At 40.1% G+C, this 21,801-nt stretch overlaps 1 protein-coding gene and 1 long non-coding RNA gene across 11 annotated transcripts in view; one reads left to right on the top strand and one right to left on the bottom strand.

The window, feature by feature from the left end:
• Positions 1–21,801, bottom strand: part of SPIDR (scaffold protein involved in DNA repair) — a 331,517-nt gene that overhangs the window by 233,560 nt on the left and 76,156 nt on the right. Inside the window, exon 1 of one of the 10 annotated variants that reach the window (XM_024742603.1) lies at positions 3,105–4,136. The exons of the other annotated variants lie outside the window; for them this stretch is intronic. Within the exon in view, the coding sequence (XP_024598371.1) occupies positions 3,105–3,182 (78 nt within the window). The 5' untranslated portion in view covers positions 3,183–4,136. Of the gene's footprint in view, positions 1–3,104; positions 4,137–21,801 lie in introns of those variants that run through there. 10 annotated transcript variants of the gene reach the window in all.
• On the top strand, positions 2,697–15,366 carry LOC112398185 (uncharacterized). Its single transcript, XR_003002948.1, has 3 exons — positions 2,697–2,895; positions 4,145–5,722; positions 9,814–15,366. It is a non-coding gene; the product is annotated as an uncharacterized LOC112398185 (long non-coding RNA).

Here is a 21,801-nt window from a genome sequence, read left to right as displayed (position 1 = left end):
ATGTTCCCAGGAGGAATCCCAGTTGCCTCCTGCCTCTACAGGAGGCTCTCCAGTATCAGCAAGTGGGTCTGACCCAGGCTCCTTTCAAATTACCACCCCTGCACTGGGTCTCAGAGCACATGAGATTTTGTGTGTGCCCTTAAAGAGCAGAGTCTCTGTTTCCTACAGCCCTCTGGCTCTCCCAAAAGTAAGCCCCACTGTCCCTCAAAGACAGGCACTCTGGGGACTTGCCTTCTTGGTGCAGGACCCCCAGCTGGGGAGCTCCTTGAGGAGAACCGCTGCAACTGTGATTATCCTCCTGACTGTGGCTGCCCTCCCAGGGCTGTGGGCCTGGACTATACCGTGACTCCACCCCTCCTACCAGCCTTGTGTGGTTCTCTCTATTACCTTTAGCTGTGAAAAATCTTTTCCACTAGTCTTTAGATGGTCCTCATCGACAGCTGCTCCGTAAACAGTTGTAATGTTGGAGTGCCTGTGGGAGGAGGTGAGCTCAGGATCTTCCTACTCCGCCATCTTGGCCAAGCCCTTCAGTCTACGGAATTTTTAACAAATGTGATTTGTTTAATTAAGCCTTCTGATTATGAGAAGGTTGTGATCTTCTTCATTTAACTTTGAAACAAGCAGTACTATCTGAAACACTACCTGAAATACTCTTTTTCTGATGAGCTGCAGATTTTTAATCAAGTTTTATGATACCATTTCAGGAATACATTCCATAGCAGTGATCTGAATACTCATGTTTACCTCCATTTTCCATAGTTAGGTCACTAGAGCTTGATAATTAATGAATAAGTTCTCGAAGACCCTTATTCCAATTCTAGCCATTGTACCTCTTCCTTTTCATCTCCTTTGTGCATAGCATAGTACCTAGCACCAGAATTTTAGACATTGTGTTAATTCTTTCAAATCACATACGATTTGGAAAATTATTGTTCCTGGCACAAAATGGCTCACTTTTGACACTAACTCAGTTTAAAAATTTTAATTCACTGTCACATACATACAAAGAAATGCTCTAGGCAATATGGGAAATACAAATGTGAACAAGACATCTTTATATTGATGCAGCAGACAAAAAATTGGCACTTGAATCAGAGAGACCCGGTTGTAAATTCTAGCTTCGGTATCTACTAGTGGTATAACCTGGACAAGTTTTGTAACCATTCTGAGCCTCAATATCTCAAACTATAAAAGAGGAATAATAATACCTACTTCACAATGTTACCTTGAGAATTAAATGAAGAAATATAAAAAGCACTATAAGATTCTTAGGAATAGGGCTTCCCTGGTGGCGCAGTGGTTAAGAATCCGCCTGCCAATGCAGGGGACACGGGTTCGAGCCCTGGTCTGGGAAGATCTCACATGCCGCAGAGCAACTAGGCCCATGCACCACAACTACTGAGTCTGTGCTCTACAGCCCGCGAGCCACAACTACTGAGTCTGCGCTCTACAGCCCGTGAGCCACAACTACTGAGCCCGTGTGCTACGACTACTGAAGCCCTCATGCCTAGAGCCTGTGTTCCCCAACAAAGAGAAGCCACCGCAGTGAGAAGCCCGTGCACCTCAATGAAGAGTAGCCCCCGCTTGCTGCAACTAGATAAAGCCCGTGCACAGCAACGAAGACCCAACACAGCCAAAAATAAAAATAAAAAATAAAGAGTGCAGCTAATGAGAACTCCTTAAAAAAAAAAAAAAAAGATTCTTAGGAACAGAAATAGTATATTATCTTACTTATCCCAATGGCCAGCACTGCCTTAGCAAATTATAAGCCTTCCTATCCCTACTCACTCAACAAACATTAATAACATGTACCATTGTTCTGAGCTGGGGACAAAGGATAAATAGAACATTTTTCTTGGCCTCAAGAAACCTGCAATATAGAAGAAGGAACAGAAAGGCAAACATTAGTAACATAAAGAGTGACAGGCGTTAAAGTAGATGTGGGTCATGGGAGGATTCACAGGGAGCGACGGCTCAAGTTTATGGGCAAGGAAGGTTGATGGGAAAGTCTTCCCAGAAGAGGTGACTTGAAATTGAGTAGATACTTCACAGGCAGGGATGGAGGTGGGAAAGAAGAGTGAATTCTAAGCAAAGACAACAGCAGGAGGCAGAAATATGATGGAATAAGGAGCCCTCCATCTGTGGGGAGTTGTCCTGTGGTCAGCAAGGCAGAGCCAGAGGGCAAACGATATAAGCAGCGGGGATAAAAATATGACCACCACATCCCAGAAAGCTCTAGGCAGAGCATTTCTAACTGCCATCTATTTAGCAGCTCTCCCAATCTCTTTTGGCTTTTTTGGAAGAAAACCCAGAGGCTTTATCTTCATGATCTCTTTTGATCCTTGCTATATGCCTATGAGATAGTTATTCCTATTCTTTTCCAGAGAAGGCCCAAAGAGGTTAAGTTGCTTCTAGGTAGAACAATGACAACTGGGACCCCAGCCTGGCCCATCTGAAACCATGCTGTCCACGTTCTTAACTCTCATGCTCTGTCTAATTTTGCAAATGATTTCAAACTTTTGACTACAACACAAATTTCAATTGGCAAGACACATATGTCTACAACTGAAACAACTATTTTACGAGGCAACATATATACTCTGTAATGGTTTCCTTTCTCTTCCCTTTTAAGAAAATCTCTGGTTGTAGCTTTTAAGGAGGAGCAAGTGGTCAGCAGTGCCAGTGCCGCTGCTAAGTCATGTGGGCTGAGAGAGAAGAGTCTGCCTTTGGACTGAACCTTTGTGGCCCTGGGGAACAGCACCACGCCCAGGGGCAGAAGCTGGACCAGAGGCACAGAAGAGGCATTAGAGACAGAAACATAAAGACACGTCTCAAGGAGTTCTGCTTTACATAGGAGTTGAGGCAGAGGCTGCAGGGGAAGTACAGTCAAGAAAGGTGAGAGTTTTGTTTTGTTTTGATGAAGAACTCTGTCTTTCGCAAACATAAGTAAAAGGCAAATAGATAATTTGGCATTCAATACCCTCATGATCCTAATTCTCTAAGCTCATTTCCTATTGCTCTTTCATAAAAAAGCCTAACTCAGCTACACCAAATTACTGAATTCTTTTCTTTTCTTTTTTCCTTTAATATACTATTTATTTTACCTGGAATGTCCCTGCTCCTTCTTTTCTACCTGGCAAACTCTCATTCAATGCTGAGGACTCTGTTACAGCATCCATCATCCGTGAAACCCTTCTCCCCACTCATCATGAGTGAGCACCCACACACCCACCCGGCGAGTCCACCCGTCACAGTTCCCATACTGCTTTAGTTTGTACCTACAATGGAGCTCTTCCTAACCCACAAAGGGCTTTTCATTTTGCCACCACTACATATTGTACCCAGTTCTATTTCTAGGTACTATTTGTATACGTGTCTGTCCTTCTTTGAGACTGTGAGCTTGAAAGCCTAACCTGGTTTTTGTATGCATGGCTCCAAGAGTACAGACTGGCATAAAGAAACTTCCTGTGAGAGAATATGAAATAACTAAGTTCTGACCACTTCACTCACTGAAAACTTTTCTTTATTTGACCTCTAAATAACAACAGCAGAAATCAATTTTTTTTTCACTATATACCTTTCCCTGAAGTGTTGGGAGCCCTAGGTGCAACTGTTCCATCTGAACAGCAACAAAGGGGAAATAAAATTTGCACCACTTCTGCAGTTAATAGAGAAGGAAACTAAAGAGGTTCCTTCTGCTTTGGGAGGAGAGCAGATTTCTTTCTAAATTAGATGTCACACACACAAAAAGACCCTCCAGGAGACCGCAACCAAATTTTTAGATACTACTCATAGGATAGGCTAACCACTTCTGTTCTGACCCATTGTTACATCTAGGAAACCACCTTTTCAGGAGATAATCGTGAAATCAGCTCCTGTGCAAAGTAGATGAGATTAACACAACGCAGCAGACTTGAAGTGTAGAAAACAGAAGAGAATGGGAGATAAAACAAATAGAGATTACCTTCCAGGGGGCAGGGGGTGTACATAACATACCTTAAAACATAAAAACAGACAGACAAACCAAAAGAGTCACTGTTAAATATGAGTGAATTTAATATGACCACAGGAAAACAACCCTGAACAGGATCTTTTTCAGACTATGGTGAAAATATTTTCTTTCCACATGTATTTTGTTCCCCAGATGATGAGACTCTTAAATATACCCTAGAAAAGAAGTTCTTTCTACAAAGCATCCCCTTCATAACTGCCTATCATGACACAGCAACCAAGAAACACAAAGCTTGTGCTGGGGACAGTCAACTGGTGATTTCCTGCTAGACTTTCTCAACTCACAGGATGATGAAATGGCCTGGTGTTGCAATGCAGTTATGACTTTGGGTGAAAACACAGGGCATCCAAGACAGAAGTGGCCAAAGACAGTGGTGCCCAGCAAGAAGTTGTTCCTACAAAGGAAACTGCAGTTTCTAAGATGAAGAGGAAGTCAAGAGGGAGAATTAAGTGTCTTAAGAACTTGAGAAAATACTGAAGAAACTACTTGTGGTCTCACATCTATTTAAAGCCTTACATAGTATATTCAGATTATCATTAGTTATAAATTTGAAACTTTGCCAATGCAGTTTAGGGTAAAGCTCACCCACAGAAGTCAAATCATGTCTGTTAGGGGCTGCTGTTCTCCTCTATTCCTTGCAGACAGCTCTTCTGGAAAAATGTATGGTGATGATATTGACTGAAGGGACAGAGGAAGATCACTCTCACTCACCTGCCCCTACACAGTTAAGAGTCCTGGTCAGATTCCTCTTCATTTTACAATGCCCTGCATTGCCCTCTTCACACACAAACCCTCACACAATAAGCATCTAGTCTCTGTAATAAATGGCAACTTCTAGAGTTTATTTCCACTTGCCTGTAAAATGTACCCAAGTCACAAAGACCACACTACTAGTCAGTTCCTTGGCATTAAATGAATCAACACAAATTATCATTTTGAATTTAATACAACTTTCGTAATAAGGTCTAAGGAACCTCTGGTAGAAGTTGTTCCTATCTCCTCCATCTGTAAACAACAGAAACTCAATGGAAACTTCATATCCCACCCCCCATCTCTCTTTTTAACTTTTTTTTTCCATGTCCAGAATTCTTTTCCTGATGCTTAGAAATATTCACAGAACAGACCTTTTCCACCATTAAGCAAGAAACAGTATTGCATATGTTTTTAGTCAACAATAGCTTTAAAAATATTTAATAGTGGTATTAACAAGAAGGAGACTATTAAGTTTTTCATAAAAGACCACGTGTGACTTTTCCTCTATCTAGAGTGTGTGACCACATCGATTTTCTATCAAGACCCACAGCATGTTCACCTCTGCAAGACGATGTGAGGCACCAAGGACCCGCTTTTTACCCTAATTTCCGAAATCTTGTTTGGTACTATTTCACTCTAAATGAACTGCACTCAAGAGTGAGATCTCCCTCACAAAACCACCTTTCCGATGTCTCAACTCCTTTTGACTCTGTTAATAACCACTGATATCACCATCCTACAATTTCTAATTTGGCTTTGGAATCACTGTGTTCTTACAATCTCCACCTGCCTTTCTCACCTTCATTCACTTAACAAACACTGATGAACAACAAGCGCTCTGCTCGACGCTGCGGCACAAACACGAAGACAGACGTGGGCTAGTTATGGACAGGGAATCATCTGTTACAACAGAGTGTGCTACATGCCATGGAAGGAAGAAGGACAAAGTGCTATAAGGTATGTAAGAAGGGCACGAAACCAGACCCAGGGGTGGGGGCCAGCGAGGGCTCCCGGAGGGAGGGAGAGTGAAGATGACCCTTCACTGTGCTGGGATGCCGGCAGCAGAGTTTCTTGCCAGCTATTTAACTTCTTTATGTTGACATACTCCCACTCACTTAAACGTGTGGGTTTACGTAACAACATACACTACCTGTGCCCTGTGAATGCTGTCCACGAGCTTTATGTTAGTTTTCTATCGTGTGTAACAAGTTTCCACAAACTCAGGAGACTGTAGTCACACAGGCTTATCAGCTAGTAGTTCTGCAGGCCAGAAGTCTTGCTTGGTTTTTTTGGTTTGTTTTCTTGTGGCTGCACCGCATGGCATGCGGGATCTTAGTTCCCCAACCAGGGATCGAACCCATGCCCCCTGCGGTGGAAGCACAGAGTCCTAACCACTGGACTGCCAGGGAAGTCCCTTGCTTGCTTTAACTGAGTCCTCTGCTCACAAAGCTGAAATCAAGGTATGGCTGGGCTTACTTCTCCCCTGGAGACTCTGGAGAAAAACCCAATTATAAGCTTATTTTCTTGTTGGCAGAATTCAGGTCCTTTCGGCTTTATGACTGAGGTCTCTATTTCCTTGCTGGCTGTTGGCCGGGGTCCACTCTGAGCTCCTAGATGCTGCCACATACCTTGCCCTGTGGCCTCGTCCAACTGTGAACCAGCAATATTACATAAATCCCTTTCCTGCTTCCAATTCTGACTTCCTCAGTCTCTGACACCTAGACCCAGATTTAAAGGGCTCATGGGATCAGGTCAGGCCCACTGAGAATCAACTCTTGTCTTCAAGTCCACTGTGCTATATAACAAAACCTAATCACGGGAGTAAATACCATCCTAGTCACAGTCGCAGGGATGATGCAGGGTACTGCCGGGAATGGGGATGTCAGAGGTCATCTTAGAATTCTACTTACCACAATTTATAAAGAAAACACAAAAACTTGGCATCAAGATACTTGTCATCAAGGAAGAATTTTATGGCACTGATTAGAAACTGGGTACTTGGGTTCTCTATATATAAAGATTTTAGTTTTCAATCCTGAGATTCCAAGAACCAAAAAATTATAGACAACTCCCAAATCTATGCCTCCTGCTTTTTTTATCCCTAATTCACTCATCTTTACAAATGCCTGAGACATTTATATTTGAATATCTCACTCAACCTCACATGATAAGACTGAACTAACAGCCTTCGCCTTCAGAGTTACCCTGCTCTGAGATCTCCATCACACCCGCAGGCAGCCAGCGTTCCAGGGTACCAGCCTCAGCATGATGAGTTTATCTTTTATTCTGTGTTCTCTTTGACATCAAGCCGAACTGAAACTAATTCATCAATAAATCTTAATACTCCTCCCTCTCTCCATTCCCAAGCACACTCTGTCTAGAACAGGGTCATTAGAAACACTGGTCTCCCAACCTGACCTCCCCTCCCTGGAGCTTTCTTTTCTTCCCCTTCTGTCCACGCACACACTGGCCCCACTCTGCACATGCCAGTGAAGTCCCCAACACCCCACTCAGCCGACTCAGGAACTCCTACTCGGGAACCAGAGCACCCCTTGTCCCAGTCCCGGATACAGGAGCTCCTGGTGCCAGTGCTCACGGCCAATACTTAGCATTCCCTGGGCCCTGAACTCATACTTCAAACCCCGTAATCCAGCTCTACACCAGAGAGTCAGCTGCCTGCACTCCTCACCTTCTAGTCCCACCTCAGGCTCTGTGTACTGCTCTCTCATGCAGACGTGCCTTAGCCTTGTGGCGCCAGCTGCACAAAGGCTTTTCTGATCACTCTCATGCTACCACCTGCCTCAAGGACCTCTTCATCCATACCGCCTGGCATTAGCCTTATCTTGCTCTGGCTCCTATCAAGTTTTTTACAGGGGCACTGCACCTCTTCCACTTTATCAAGGGTGTGTGTGTGTGTGTGTGTGTGTGTGTGTGTGTGTGTGTGTGTGTGTGTGTGTGTGTGTGTGTTCTTCTGCAGCACATACAAGAAGCTAGAGAATTCAGTCAATTTTCCCCACGATCCAATCTACATCTCCAGTTCCTTGCCTGGAAGAACATCTTTAAAACAGAGGTTAATACAGTAGGCCATCCATTCTGGTCTCTGTAGGAATGAGGTAACAGCATAATTAACAATCCAGAGTGGCAGACAAGTCAATTTATTTAATGTTTACATTGAATAATATTTAAGACTCTTAAAATAGGAGTAAATGGAAAAACGACTCTAGGAAAATAAACTACTTCCTCTAGACATCGAGGACACATAGCAAAAGAGGTTTTAAAGTAGGGAGAGAAATAGAACTTGGGAAAATGTGCATTTTCATGTGCACCCACAGGGGAATAGCTAAATGGATGACGGTGTCACCACCATGTGCCACAGCGGTAAAACAGGAGACTTCCTGAGCTGCTGTGGAAGGGTCTGGGCACACTAAATGTGTTACTTCGTGTGCAGAGCTATGTGTCAAGTATGCTGTCATTTGTTTACAGAGGTCAGGGGACGTATCTTCATATACATTTACTTACATCTCTGGAAGAATTTAATAGTAGTGTTTGCTGATTGGGGGAAGGGAACTCTGGGATGGAGGAGGCTTCCGTCCTTGCCTGTGGCATGTGGACTGTGTGAACCTGGTACTGAAAGAGGCCAGGCAGAGCCACCTCTGTAATTGCCGGAATGGAGCAGATTCATCCACAGCTTGTTGTAAAGCTCTATGCTCCAGAAGAAGCTTCATGCTTCCAGAAATACCCATATGTGTTTACCTGATCTTCTCTGGCAGAAGAAAAGTTTTAGAGGTAACATGCCCAAACATTTGTGGGCTCCTTCTTTTGCCAGAAGCGCTGCGCTGTACACAGCAAAGACACATCCAGTAGAACAGCCACAGGCCTGCAACGAGGGCAGACAAGTGGCAACTGCACACAGGAGGCTGCCCACACCTCAATAAAGACCATGCAACCTTGCCATTTGCGACAACATGGATGGAGCTTGAGGCCATTACACTAAGTGAAATGAGTCAGGCAGACAAAGATAAGTACTGCGTGGTATCACACTTATATGTGGAATCTAAACAAGCCAAACTTGTAAAGATACTTTAAAGCACAGGAGGCAAACTGGCAGCCAGCAGAGAAGTTTTCATTTTTGCTTTTTGCCCTACAGAGTTTTTCATTTTTCGTTTTTATTTTTCTTTGAACTAGCTGCCTACATGTAGAAATTGGGAGATTTCACAGGCAGATCTGATTGATAGCTTCTCTTGAAACTGAGAGGATCTGGCAATGCTGCAGTCACATTCCTGCAAGGCAACAGCTGGCCAGAGCTTTACTAACAGTTCTTGTGCTCAGCCAGGCCCTCTGGGCCCTAATGGTTTGTATCACTTGCCTGGTCCACAAGCATCCACAGGCCTCCCACCCTGGGACTTGTTCCTATACAGATGAATCAATGACTCCAGGCTCCAAGGTGAGCAGAACGAGCAGAGTAAACTGAATCACAACCTGACAGTGACATCCTTTGGCTGCTTCAGGACTAATGAGAAATAACCAGCCACACGGCAATGATTCTTGTTGCCTGTTTTCCGGGAAAGCCACTCCCCATTTCTGTAAAAAGAGTGTTCCAGGCTCTTTCAAACAGTTTTACACATATACATACATCCATATGATTCAGTATGAAAGCCAATCCTGATCACACTGTTATGGTTTGTTATTTCGAAGAAGGAAGAATACCTGGGAGGAGAAAGCTAGTGGTACATTCCAAAATGAGAACTACCATTTATGATATATTCTTGAGACACAAAAAAACACATGAAACACACACACCCACAATTACTGTACTTTCTTCAGAGGTGGGATGCTCTCTACCCTAAACTGTAGGACACTTACAAACTCTATAAGGCATAAAGTTGAGATTTAATCTCAAGTTTATCTGCAGTGGTTAAGTTGATTTTTGAGGAAAACAGAAAGAATTAAATTCATACCCCACCTTCATCCTTGAAGAAAAGGTAAGACATAAAATCACTATACTGTATTCATTAAGTCTCTTTTCCATTTTGCCCCTGTGGATACAGCCAAAAAGGAAGGCCATCTCAGACTCCTTCACACGCTCTGACGTACAGAACTGGGACCTGGGGCTCCCAACAAGCAGACGCCTTGACTGTAGTACTTTCCAAAGGACAGATGCTGTCAACGTTTGGGACTAACAGTGTTCCAACACAATGATAACAGAGGTGATATGAATACTTCATCTAATGTGCCACAAATAATATAAAAACCGAACTCTACTGAAAATCTATGGAAGTAAAATGCCTCATTCTCATTACCAGATGTCCAGGAAACCCCACTCACACTGAGTTAATGTCTTAAGATGAAAATAAATTGTACAAAAATGTTAATTCTAATTACCTCCAGCTAGAGAGACTATAGAAAAGTTGTGATTATCAGTTAATAATGCAGAGAAAACTCAAAAAAAAGAGGTGTGTGTGTATCCTACATCCTAACTTCTTAAACATAAATAACTATGGGCAGGACAAAAACCCATAAAAAAGAAAGAAATATATTACATGACAACAAAATCTTTAAAATTTTCCTACTGATATAAAGGTGAGAAAAGTGCTCTAGAACTGAGAAATTCTTATGAGACAATCTAAGCCAATGACATTCCATATTTACAGACAACTACAGAGAGCACAGGTGTGAATGTATTTAATCATCTTCTCTTCACAAGACTGCTGTGGGGCAGGTATAACGAGATCTTAGCCTTAAACCTTCATCTTAAATTAAGAAAACCTGTGTTAGGTCCTGTCTCCTGCCACCACAGGAAAATGGGCCAAACTCAGGAGTGAACGTACCTGTAAACCTATCATTTTGGACATACAGTTATTTGGGAAAAAAATAAGATAATCACTCAATACTTATTTCTTTAAAATTAAAAAATAAAATGAAATGGTCTGCCCAAAGCCCAGTTTACTTGTTAACAGACCTGATAAATAAGGATGGCAATTCTTACCAGGGTGGAGAGCAAAGACTGTCAGAATAAAATACGTGTAAGCCACGAACATTTTAGTGAGTAAACACTCACAAATCCACTGAATCACAGATACGCATATTTGTATTTAATGTCCTCTAATATCATTTACTAACCTTAATGCAGCTTTAAAACACTACATCCTCAACACATAAGAAATCTCCTTTCCTTTCTTTCTCATTTCCTCCACAAATTTTTTTCAGAACTCCAAATTCCAGACTTCAAATCTCTTTCTTACAAGTAAAAAAAACAAAGGCACATATTTATGGAAATGAGTTTAAGGCTCTTCGAGCCTTCCTTCTTAGACGCTCAGCTCAGTAAAAGCAGAAATCATATGGTGAGGAAAATAAATGCTATCTTGCTCCATCATACCACAGAAAGAATGCAACCCATACCAAAGTGAAATGATGCAGTAAAAATAAGATAAAGGAAAGAAGTTTGACTTAAGCAAATGCCCTCCTTCTCTTGGCCTTCCTAAACCCCTCCACACTCAGTGCTTTTTTCACGTAGACATCCTAGAACCTAGTGGGATATCTTTAAGAACTATAAGATACACACTGAGCAGAGCAGTGCACTGACGTCTCCAACACAGGCAAGATAAGCACAAGTTCTGACTGGTGGCTAGGGAGTGGGTGTTGGGACGTGGAAACACAGTGGAATGATTTTTCCCTCCCTTAGATCCAAATAGCAAGGTGTCAAGGCCCAGAAATTTGGATGGAAGACTCTAAGTAAAAGATGAACAAGAAACATGTTAGTATAGAAAGCTTAATGTGTTCCCTTACAATCCCCGCTGATAAATTCACATTTCCCCCTATTCCTTAATTTCCTACTTATTTAAGAATCAAAACCTTTTACATGAGCACTCAACTTAAACTGATGAGAATACAAGGAGATCTTCTTCTCTTAGGACCTAAATCAAAGATTCCATTGTCGTCCTCATCTGCCCTTTACCAGCAGAGTAATGCTGGGCAAGGTTTTAATTTGAGACTCAGCCAAATTTTCCCACAGGCACAATAGAGACAGTAATGCCCACCTCAACAGGGCCACTGTGGAAACTGAATGACAAAAATATACATAAGCAAGATCCTCTAGGACTCTGTATATCAGTTAGAAACCCACATAACAGCAGATGTCCTTACTGTACAAGTTTTAAAAACTGAAGTTCAACATCCAAATTTTCTAGGGCTTTATGTATATACTGGCCTTATTTTAGGTATCAGATGCAACCCTTCCCTGCCCCCACCTACCTCAAATGTGCTGTCTACTCAGGAATGTTTTTCATTACAATTTCTCCTGGAAATATACGTTATAGAGATCATTACCACACGTTCAACCTATGGGACGCATTAGCTTTGTTAATGAGCTCTCTACTTGGAATTTAATTATCATATGAAATTTTGGTAATACATTTTCAAATGGCCAAGCCATGTGATCATGCATGCTTATTACACAGCCATTTCTTTAACTCTTTTCCTTAATTAAGTACAGAATCTTTCTTCACTTAGTTTTTCTCACAGATGAAAATTCCGATGGTATCAGGACACATATTTTGTTAAGCATCCTCCACTACGATATGAAAGTTTCAGTACTGACAGATACTCAGAGTGAGAAATCATGCTGATCCCTCAACTTTGTCCTGTCACCCTCATTATAGGCGTAAAACTGTCTGATAAAAGTAGAGAAATTTAAGGGAATAAATACAGAATAAAAAATATAATATCACCGATTCTATTTTCATGAGAATTGAATGTTTACAACAGTTATATTTAGTTCTGCTTTCACCACAGATACAGGTATTTAACTCATGAGTATATGAGTCTTGCCAGCAGTGTTTTCAAAAAATCCCTGCCACTACCCATCTGCCTGTCTTACCTCTACTCACTCATTCACGATGATCCAGGCCCTCAGGAAACTTCAGTCCAGTTGGGGAGAAAGGCGCGTAAGGCAGTGCTTACTGGGAGCTATGACAAAAGACACACTGGGAGCAAGAAGGGCACTGTGGTGACGTGATACCCAAACCCTAGCTTTCGACTAGCGCTACAACGTGTCTCCTGAGGAAGGAGGGGAAGGAAGTAGTATACTCCTTCCAGCATTCAACATTCTAAGGCTTTCTGAGAAATTTATGTGTATTCAATCTGCATTAACAGTATTTAATACTGTTCAAAGGTCCTTGGAAGAGCAATAAATTAGTATTTTTGCCAAAGGAAGATTTGATGGGGGAAAAAAAGTTTCTTCTGTTCAAGCTTTACTGGAAGCCCAGCGAAAGTAACCCATGCAGAAAAATGCCTGAAAGAAATGTTTATATTATAGCTTTTGCTAACACGTTTGGTTTTAAATACTTAATATAAGCCTGTAAAAGCATATGTTTATGATTTATTTGCTTTATTTTTTGATATAAAATATGTTCCCATACCTAAATGCCCCATCATCATAAGTCTGATGTGTGATGTGACTGTCATCCATTAACTGGCCAAGCTGTTAGTACATGGTGAGCAGCTGAGGACAAGGCATCCTGCCAGATTCCAGAAAGGCATTAATGAATAGGGCAGTGATCAATCACAAAAAAAGAAATATTAGCAGACATCACCCCCCAAAATCACATATTCCGACAGTAATGCAAGACTTCTTTAAAACCTTTATCAGTATCAACAGAAACTTCATATCCTTGGTTAAGTACTAGAATGAAAAAGAAAAAAAGTAAACTTCCGAGGATCTAGTGAGCTAGTATAAGGCAAGATACGTTTGCTCACTCACTTACACATATGCAAATTAGTTTTGGAAAAAAATTGTTTAAACGTACAATTTTCAGACAAAACTGCTCTAATCATTAGCTTTCTGTATACTTACTGCATTTTTAATACAACAGGGTCAGGGCATTTCTGACAGTGGAAGACAAAGTTGGTAAGTGAGAAAAAACCCAAGAAACTAAGCAAGAACCATTCACTCCAATGAGTGTAAGGATGAATAAAATCCTTGAAGACGGATATTTGATAGTATTTTTCTTGCTTCTAATCCACCTCATCCAGCTTTAATTTGCATATGTGACTGAGAAAAGCACTTTTTGAATACTATGTGTTTTCTTCAGTGGTATAGCGCAACACCTTACATGGCACTGTAGAGTTCATGCGGCACCTACTAGATACGCGTCTGGTATGGTTAAGAGAGCAGGGATATTTCACCAATTCAGACATGGAGAGTCAATAAACAGACAAGAACGTGATATTGGTGTCAAAAGCATTGTTTGTATATGAAGCCATAAAAACCACATCTCTGAAAGACAAAAATATTAATAATCTTGTTTTAAAACAACTAATTCTCCAGACCCACCTAGCATGCCAAGACAGAGGAGTGTTCCTCACTCAGTTTAGAATCTACACTGAAACTTATCTGAATGAACTTGACCCTGGCTGGCAGCAAGCCAGTAACCTTCGTCACTGAAGACTTAACAGAACACTGTGTTCTTGGCACAAGCACAAAGAAAGGTGTTGAAATCCACACTAAAAATAATCTCAGCTCACATTTTAATCGGTTTTTAAATATGATGATAAAAGATAAATATGATGAGGGCTTTTCAGCGTTTGGTACATTTTAAATTCAGATAATTTTTAACCCCTACTCCATTTGGTTCACTTTCAACACTTCCTCTGGGCCCCTCCCAGAACACTGTGAATCCCCACTCTGGCCCTCCTCTGTGCCTCCTCCTCTAATGATTTACCTGGAAAATTCCAATGCACCCTGCACTGGCAAAGGTAGGAGGGACAGCAAGTAAAGCCAGAAACAATGCATTGACTCACTTCCACAGAAAGCCCTGGAGAAAAATGTGGGCCACGGTTCAGTCGTCTTACGCGATGCTGTCAGAACAGGTAAGAGGTACTAAAGTTATGTCATTCCCATACAGGTTACGTTAACTCATCCACAAAGGTAAGATGCAAATGAGAAGGCAAGGAACACACAATGTGGCAGCGAGTCTATATACTTTCTTTCAGAAAAAAACACTAGTCTTCCTTTAGTTTTTGCCATCCTCCTTTTCTCCTACTCCAAAAATGCCATCCTTGGTCTAACATTAGGATAGTTCAATCTCACCGCAAACTACAGCAGTTCACAATCACCTCCTAATATGGGGGAAACCCACACAAGTCCTAGAATGCTCAGAGTGAACAAGATTCAAACCACAAACATTCAGCAGTCTACACTGGCAGAAGTCAACAATGAAATGACAGATGTTTATTCACCCTTAAACCTTTAGCTTTTAGTCTTAATTATTTACTACTTTTATAGATCTCTCATCTTACAGCAGCACATATCCCATGTCTAAGTCAAAGCAAACAAGCATATAAAGTCTTTAGCTCTGATGCTGATATTTTTATGGCCTAGACTCCAGATAAAAACAGAATTACATAGTCAAATGATTTTTCTCAACATAGTAAAACGTTAAAGAATACTGAACACTTACTGTCTTAAAATTATAATGTATTTTAAACCTTACTTTTTCAAAATTATAACATAATTATTTGTTCATAATTATTTCAAATTATGTTTAAAGTAAGTTGTAGTTAATACTAACCCAGGAAGTCAAAGAATTTAAATATGCATGGTTTACCTTCAAATAAACGCTTCTTTTTTCAACCAAATATGACTGACTCAGATGAATATTAAAACTAATCTAAATATCTTGATACTAACTGACAACTAAGTATACATGGACCAAAAATGCATCTAGAAGTAGGCCTAGGCTTAAAATTTTGCTATAATTAAAAAGTCAATTCTACTCTGTATTTCTATGATATGACCATCTAACCAACAAATTAAAACACATTAGTTAACTTTATATAAAATCACCAGTTATATTATACATTTGCTATAAGGATATATACTCTCTTATGGCATTCCACCATGTTATACAGAAGCACTTCAACAATTTAGACAGCCTTGGCATAAAAATTATAAAATTTCTGACAATCCTTCAGAAACTATTCCATCTACACAGAATGATAGAGAAATGAACCTCCCTGCTTGTGTGTGTGTGCGCGCACGCGTGCACACACACACGCGTGTCTACATCTATACCTATCTATGAGGGCAGTGCTTAGAAAATATACATGAATATAAAAAGATGATGACAACCTCAATTAAAAGAAGAACGTTTTAAATGGCAGGATTTTTTTTTTAAACTTCCTGCTTTGATAAAACTTTAGACATACAGGAGAGTTACAAAGATAACACAGAGTTTCTATGTAGTCTTCACCCAGCTTCCCCTAAGGTTAACATCTTATATAACCATGCTACAATTAGGAAAATAAAAATTAACATTGGTACCATCCTATTAATTAAACTACAGGCTTTAATCAGACTCCTCCAGTCTTTCTGTTTCAGGATCCAATCCAGGATCGCACACAGCATTTAACTGTCATGTCTCCCAATTCTCCTCCCATCTGTGATGGTTCTTCTCTCCTTGTCTTTCAAACTTGGCACCTTAGAGAAGTATTGTTCAGCTATTTTGTAGAATGTCAATCAACTTGGATTTGCATAATATTTTCTCATGATCAGACAGAAGTCAGGAACTTTGTGGTGGTGTGCCCTCAGTTCATCACATCAGAGAGTACATAATATCAATGTCACTAACACTGATCACTTGGTTAAGGGGCTGCCTGCCAGGGTTCAACATGTAAAGTACTATTTTCCCCTGTGTAATTAAGAAATATTTGGGGGGAAATATTTTAAAGTCATACAAATTTATCCCGTTTCTCATAAAGTTTGCCCACTGATTTTAACATTCCCTGATGGATCTTGCCCTCAGCAATTATTATTGTTCTGGTCTAAAGATGACTTCCTATTTCCCTCATTCCTTCTACATTTGTTGAAATTCTTTTCTAAGTTGTTCTTTCTCTATTTATTTATTTATGTATTTATTTACTCGATCATGTGTCTGTACCAGTATGGACTCATGGATATTTATTTTATTCTTTGGGTTATAATTCAATATTATCATTCCTTACCTCACTGCTCCAATTGTTCCAGCTTTAGCCACAGAGTGAATATGTCCTTTGGACATTCCTCCCAACACTCTTTTTTGAATACTTTCTTATTTTCTGACAACCAAAGATGCCCCAGGCTCACCTTATGTTTTCTCTGCCCCGGCCACAGATTCAGCCACTTTTTCTAAAGAGTCCTGATTCCTTTTATTGGAGTGCGGTATTGAAAACCATGACCTGGGCCGCTAGGTTTACTTGTTGCTCACTGCTTCTGGGCCCCCTCAGTGGAAGAGACAGGAAATTACACACACACACACACACACACACACACACACACTTCTATACTTCTTTCTTGCATCTATCTACCTATCTAGATATACTTTTTTTTAAAAAGAAAGCACATAAGTTCAAACTGATACACTCAACTCCAATATGGAGCCATGGAGTTCATGTCAGCATTTCCCACTGCTTATTTGTAACTTCACTCTCCCCAGCTCTCAGTATCTACAATATGAGTTATATTCACTTCTGTGCTCAACAACAGTACACATGCAAAGTATTTTCAAAACTGCGAAGTCGTAGCTGTGGGGAACAAACATAGACTAGAGTACAGTGTATGTATCCAGGTCTTTTTGTTTTTAGCCTTAGGGTATTCAGCCAAAGTTACTTAGATCAGTACACTCTTCCTCAGACCCTTGAGTGAAGTTACATAATTCACCACAGTCTGTATTCTGTCTTGGGTTCCCCTGACAACCTGATTTATTTGATTTATTTAAATGTGCAGAGTAAAATTCGTTTTGGGGTTCATAGTTCTATAGGTTGTAACAAATGCCGAGTTGTATATGCATTGCCACAGTACAGGAAGGACAGCTCCCTCACCTTGAAAACTCACGTTTCTCCTTTGTAGTCAATCCTTTACCCCAATCTGGTCAACCACTGATTTGTTTCCATCATGAGAGATTTGTAACATACTTGGTTCTAACTTCATTAATTCCCTGATTCAGTCAACATTTGGTGAAGACTTACCACATGCCAATCTCTGAGCTAGGTATCAAGAATGATAAATCAAATCTCAGACTACTGGAGGCATTCTCAGTCTCTTCTTGAATATGAGAAAATCCAACTCTCAGATACCTGGAGCCAAAAATACTAGAAATAATAAGGAAACCTTTGATTTTCCTATTTGTTTCTTAACTTGAGTACCATCATCTTTATATTGGAAATAAATTTTTTAGGGAAACCAGCTGAGGAAAGCTGAGCTCTATCTCCTCAAATACTAGTATTTGCATTAGGTAATTTTTTTAAAGGAAAAAAAAAAAAGACATACTGAACAATGAACAAAACAAGACTACAATTCAAAATTTTTCCTAGGTGTAAAGTCAACATATAACATAGCATCCACTTAATTATTCCTAATATCAATTTACTAGTACAATAAAGTTAGGACAGCTAGATAATGATCTTGAAGTGTGTATGTCTTAACAATTTCCAATCCAACTGAACTTTAGATGAAACTGAGAAATATGGTTTTTACAAATTACCTATATATTCTGAAATGTTTCTTTCAAAATGTGACCAGATTTCAAGCACATGCAGGGATCATGCCCACAGTAAGTATGTTAGTATAGTATAGCCTACTGGAGGAAAAGGAAAGGCAGCCGAGATAGATACCTGCACTAAAGATAAGTAAATGATGAAATACCAGTGGGCATAAGATAGGTAATAGTAAGAAAGAGAGTTTACAATGCATACCAAAAGCTATCTTAAAAAATACAAAATCCAGACTTAATTCAAAGCACAACAGAGGACAAATCAGAAATATGAGGAAGAAAATCTAACTTATGTTACCATCATAATTAGATAACATATGGCAGAAATTCTACAGAGAGGAAAGCAGTGACGCCAAAGAAATAGCCCTGAGCTGGTTGCTGTTTCTAACCGTGCATCTTCTCTCTGTCCAGACAACTCCTCCACTTATCAACCATGGATCCATGAGCTTTCACTTCTCTAAGATTCATGATTCTGTAAATAAACATACAGAAACATCTCCAAAGCTAAGCAAAAGCCCCTTATGCTAAATTTTAGTACAAATAGTTAGACTTCTATAACAATTTCTCTAAATACAAAATTTCATATAAAATATCCTTTTCAGGATCATTAGAAATAGGAATGGAGGGTGAGAAATGGGGTGGCGGGGGAGGATAAAATAGAAGGCAGAGTGCAAAAAACGTATTGGTAACACTATCTGGAAGTGACAGAGGAAGATACAGCAAAGTATACCTACCTCTAAGAAGGATTTTCTTATGTCCTTTTTGCCATGGTAGCAGGCAGGATAGAGAAGGGGGTGGGGAGGGACTGGAGAATAAGAGATTCATATAGGAACTGCTGATAAAGCCACGTGAGACAATACTGATACTTTCTATATGCTGTGACAGGAAGTTATCATGGGTGGCAATGTAACTTTAGAAAAGGAATTTGGAAAAACTCCCTGGATGCACATAACAGTATTCCCTTAAGTTGGCAATATGAGAGACAAAAGTTACTGGAAACTCTGGAAACAGTTTGCTGGTAACAGTAATTTAAAACTTAGACAAAAAACAAACCAGGGATGAAGGTTCATGTGTAGAAAAATAAAATTCTGCTTTGCATAAAAATTACCTGTAATAAAGTAAAACATTTTTTAACTGAGAAAGTTTTGAAAATGGAAAAGAAAACAGAACTTAGCATTACAAAACATATTATTATACTAATTTAAATGTGTGAAATATTTTATTTTGCTTCAAGGTTTTTTAAAATAAACAAAAAAACATGTATGTCTACATACCCCAAAAGCCCTAAACTGCAACCGAAGTCATGCCAGTATTGTTTCTCCTATAGGTTTTAAGTTACTTAAACAAAAACTCTTCTCCTGTGAGAGATCTTTAAGAACATAAAACTTACAGTTGGAAAGAGAACGCTACTGCTTCACAGCCTTGCAATGAAATTATGTCTGCAAACATGTCAGGGCAAAGCTGTGTATCAGCAGTTTCAACTCCACTATTCCAACACGGTACACTGCAATTCAGTTCTGATACTAACTACCCAAGACAGCCCAGACCCCCGCACCTTGAGGGCTAGTCCTCCACAAGACTGTACTCCTGACACGAGCTGCTAGTTCCAGGTATCATCGAGCTGGCTCACTACAAATTCAGGGATTCCTGCAACCCCCTCACATGCGATAATTCATTACAACAACTTACAGAACTCAGGGAAAGTATGACACTTAACAACTATAGTTTTATTATAAAGGATACACATCAGGAGAAGCCTGGGAGGGTACCAGATGCAGTTTCCATGCTCTGCCCCTGAGGGATCAGGGCCTGACATCCTCCCAGCATATTGATGTGTTCACTAACCAAGAAGAGCCTCTTAGCTTCAGTGTCCAGAAGCTTTTTGGAATTTCATTACTTAGGAAGGACTGATTAAATCACTGGTCCCATTAAAGGTCAGGCAGCTGAAAGTCTCAATCCTCTCCAGGCATGGTGGTCCTTCTGGTGAACAGTCTCCAACCTAAAGCTATGTAGAGGCCTACCTCATTACCATAAAAAAGATACTCCTAACATTCAAAATTCCAAGGCTTTTTAAAGCTTTGTAGCAGGAACTGGGGACAAGGACCAGATACATTTTTTATTATACCGAACACAGACAGACCTGAATTTAAAACCTACCTCTTCCACCTACTAGCTCCAAATCCTTAGATAAATTAATTGTTTTTCAAGTCTTCAGCTTAGTTCTCTGTAAAACAACAATAATACTAGATACCTTGTGCAACTATAGTGAGAATTAAGTGGGATAAGCAAAAAGATACCAGGCACAGCCGAATAAGCAGAAGCTTTAAGTCAGTCCAGGATTCAAATCAGGTTCTACCACTAATTAGCTATGTAACCGAAGCTAATCTTTTATTCTCTAAGTCAAAGTTGCTGTCTTTGGAAAAACTGTAACGTATCTATATTAAAGGATTTTAAATGTTCTATTTTTTAAAAAAACAGAATAGAATGTTTATCTCAACAATAATTACTTTGACTAATGTAAAAATTATAAAAGAACTCCCACAGAAAAACAACTTTTCATGTCCCCAGTGTGCATACTTTTATAAAAGCACTTATAATTTTTTAAGTATCTCCATAAATGTCTGGCAAACTCCTCCATGTTATATATCCCCAAATGAGTATATAAAAATATAAGCAAAAGAAATCAAAAAGTAAACAAGAAATTCAAGTTCACTAAAAATTTTAAACACTTATCAAAACAACTATTGCTCCATTCTGTAAAATGTAAAGAAAGAAAATTATTCACGCCGCCACTTCCAATCTTCAGGAATAGGGCTGATCCATGATGCTTCCTGGTCTTGCCCTCTTACCACCAGAGATTTCCTTTGCTGAAGGTACAGAATGATTAAGATTTAACCTAAGTGGGACTAGCATACATTAGTGGGCCCCTTTAACTTTTTTTTTTAAACGCTTTTTTTAAAAAATTAATTAATTAATTTATTTTTGGCTGTGTTGGTTGGGTCTTTGCTTCTGTGCGAGAGCTTTCTCTAGTTGTGGCAAGCGGGGGCCACTCTTCATCGCGGTGCGCGGGCCTCTCACTATCGCGGCCTCTCTTGCTGCAGAGCACAGGCTCCAGATGCCCAGGCTCAGTAGTTGTGGCGCACGGGCTTAGCTGCTCCGCAGCATGTGGGATCTTCCCAGACCAGGGCTCGAACCCGTGTCCCCTGCATTAGCAGGCAGATTCTCAACCACTGCGCCACCAGGGAAGCCGCCGCCCCTTTAACTTTTTTAAGATTCAGATTATTCTACATAAAAATAAGAATGCAGAAATCTCTCCCTAACTATACAAAATCATCCTTCTCATGAGCAAGATTTCAATATGAATAGTTAGACTTCTATAATATTTGGTTGATCAAAAGTAAGAGGGCCACTGCCTTCTGGCAAACACAGAGCACATTCTTTGTCAAAGATGTGCAATTGGTTACTACCTGTTTATCTTCGCCTTGGATCTGAAGTCCCCCTTCTCTGGAA

This window comes from Neophocaena asiaeorientalis, unplaced genomic scaffold, assembly GCF_003031525.2.
Source record: "Neophocaena asiaeorientalis asiaeorientalis breed wild unplaced genomic scaffold, Neophocaena_asiaeorientalis_V1.1 scaffold226, whole genome shotgun sequence".
In the NCBI taxonomy this organism is placed as follows: Eukaryota; Metazoa; Chordata; class Mammalia; order Artiodactyla; family Phocoenidae; genus Neophocaena; species Neophocaena asiaeorientalis.
Note: the sequence above shows the minus strand (reverse complement) of the source record. Positions and strands in the feature narration are given on the sequence as shown.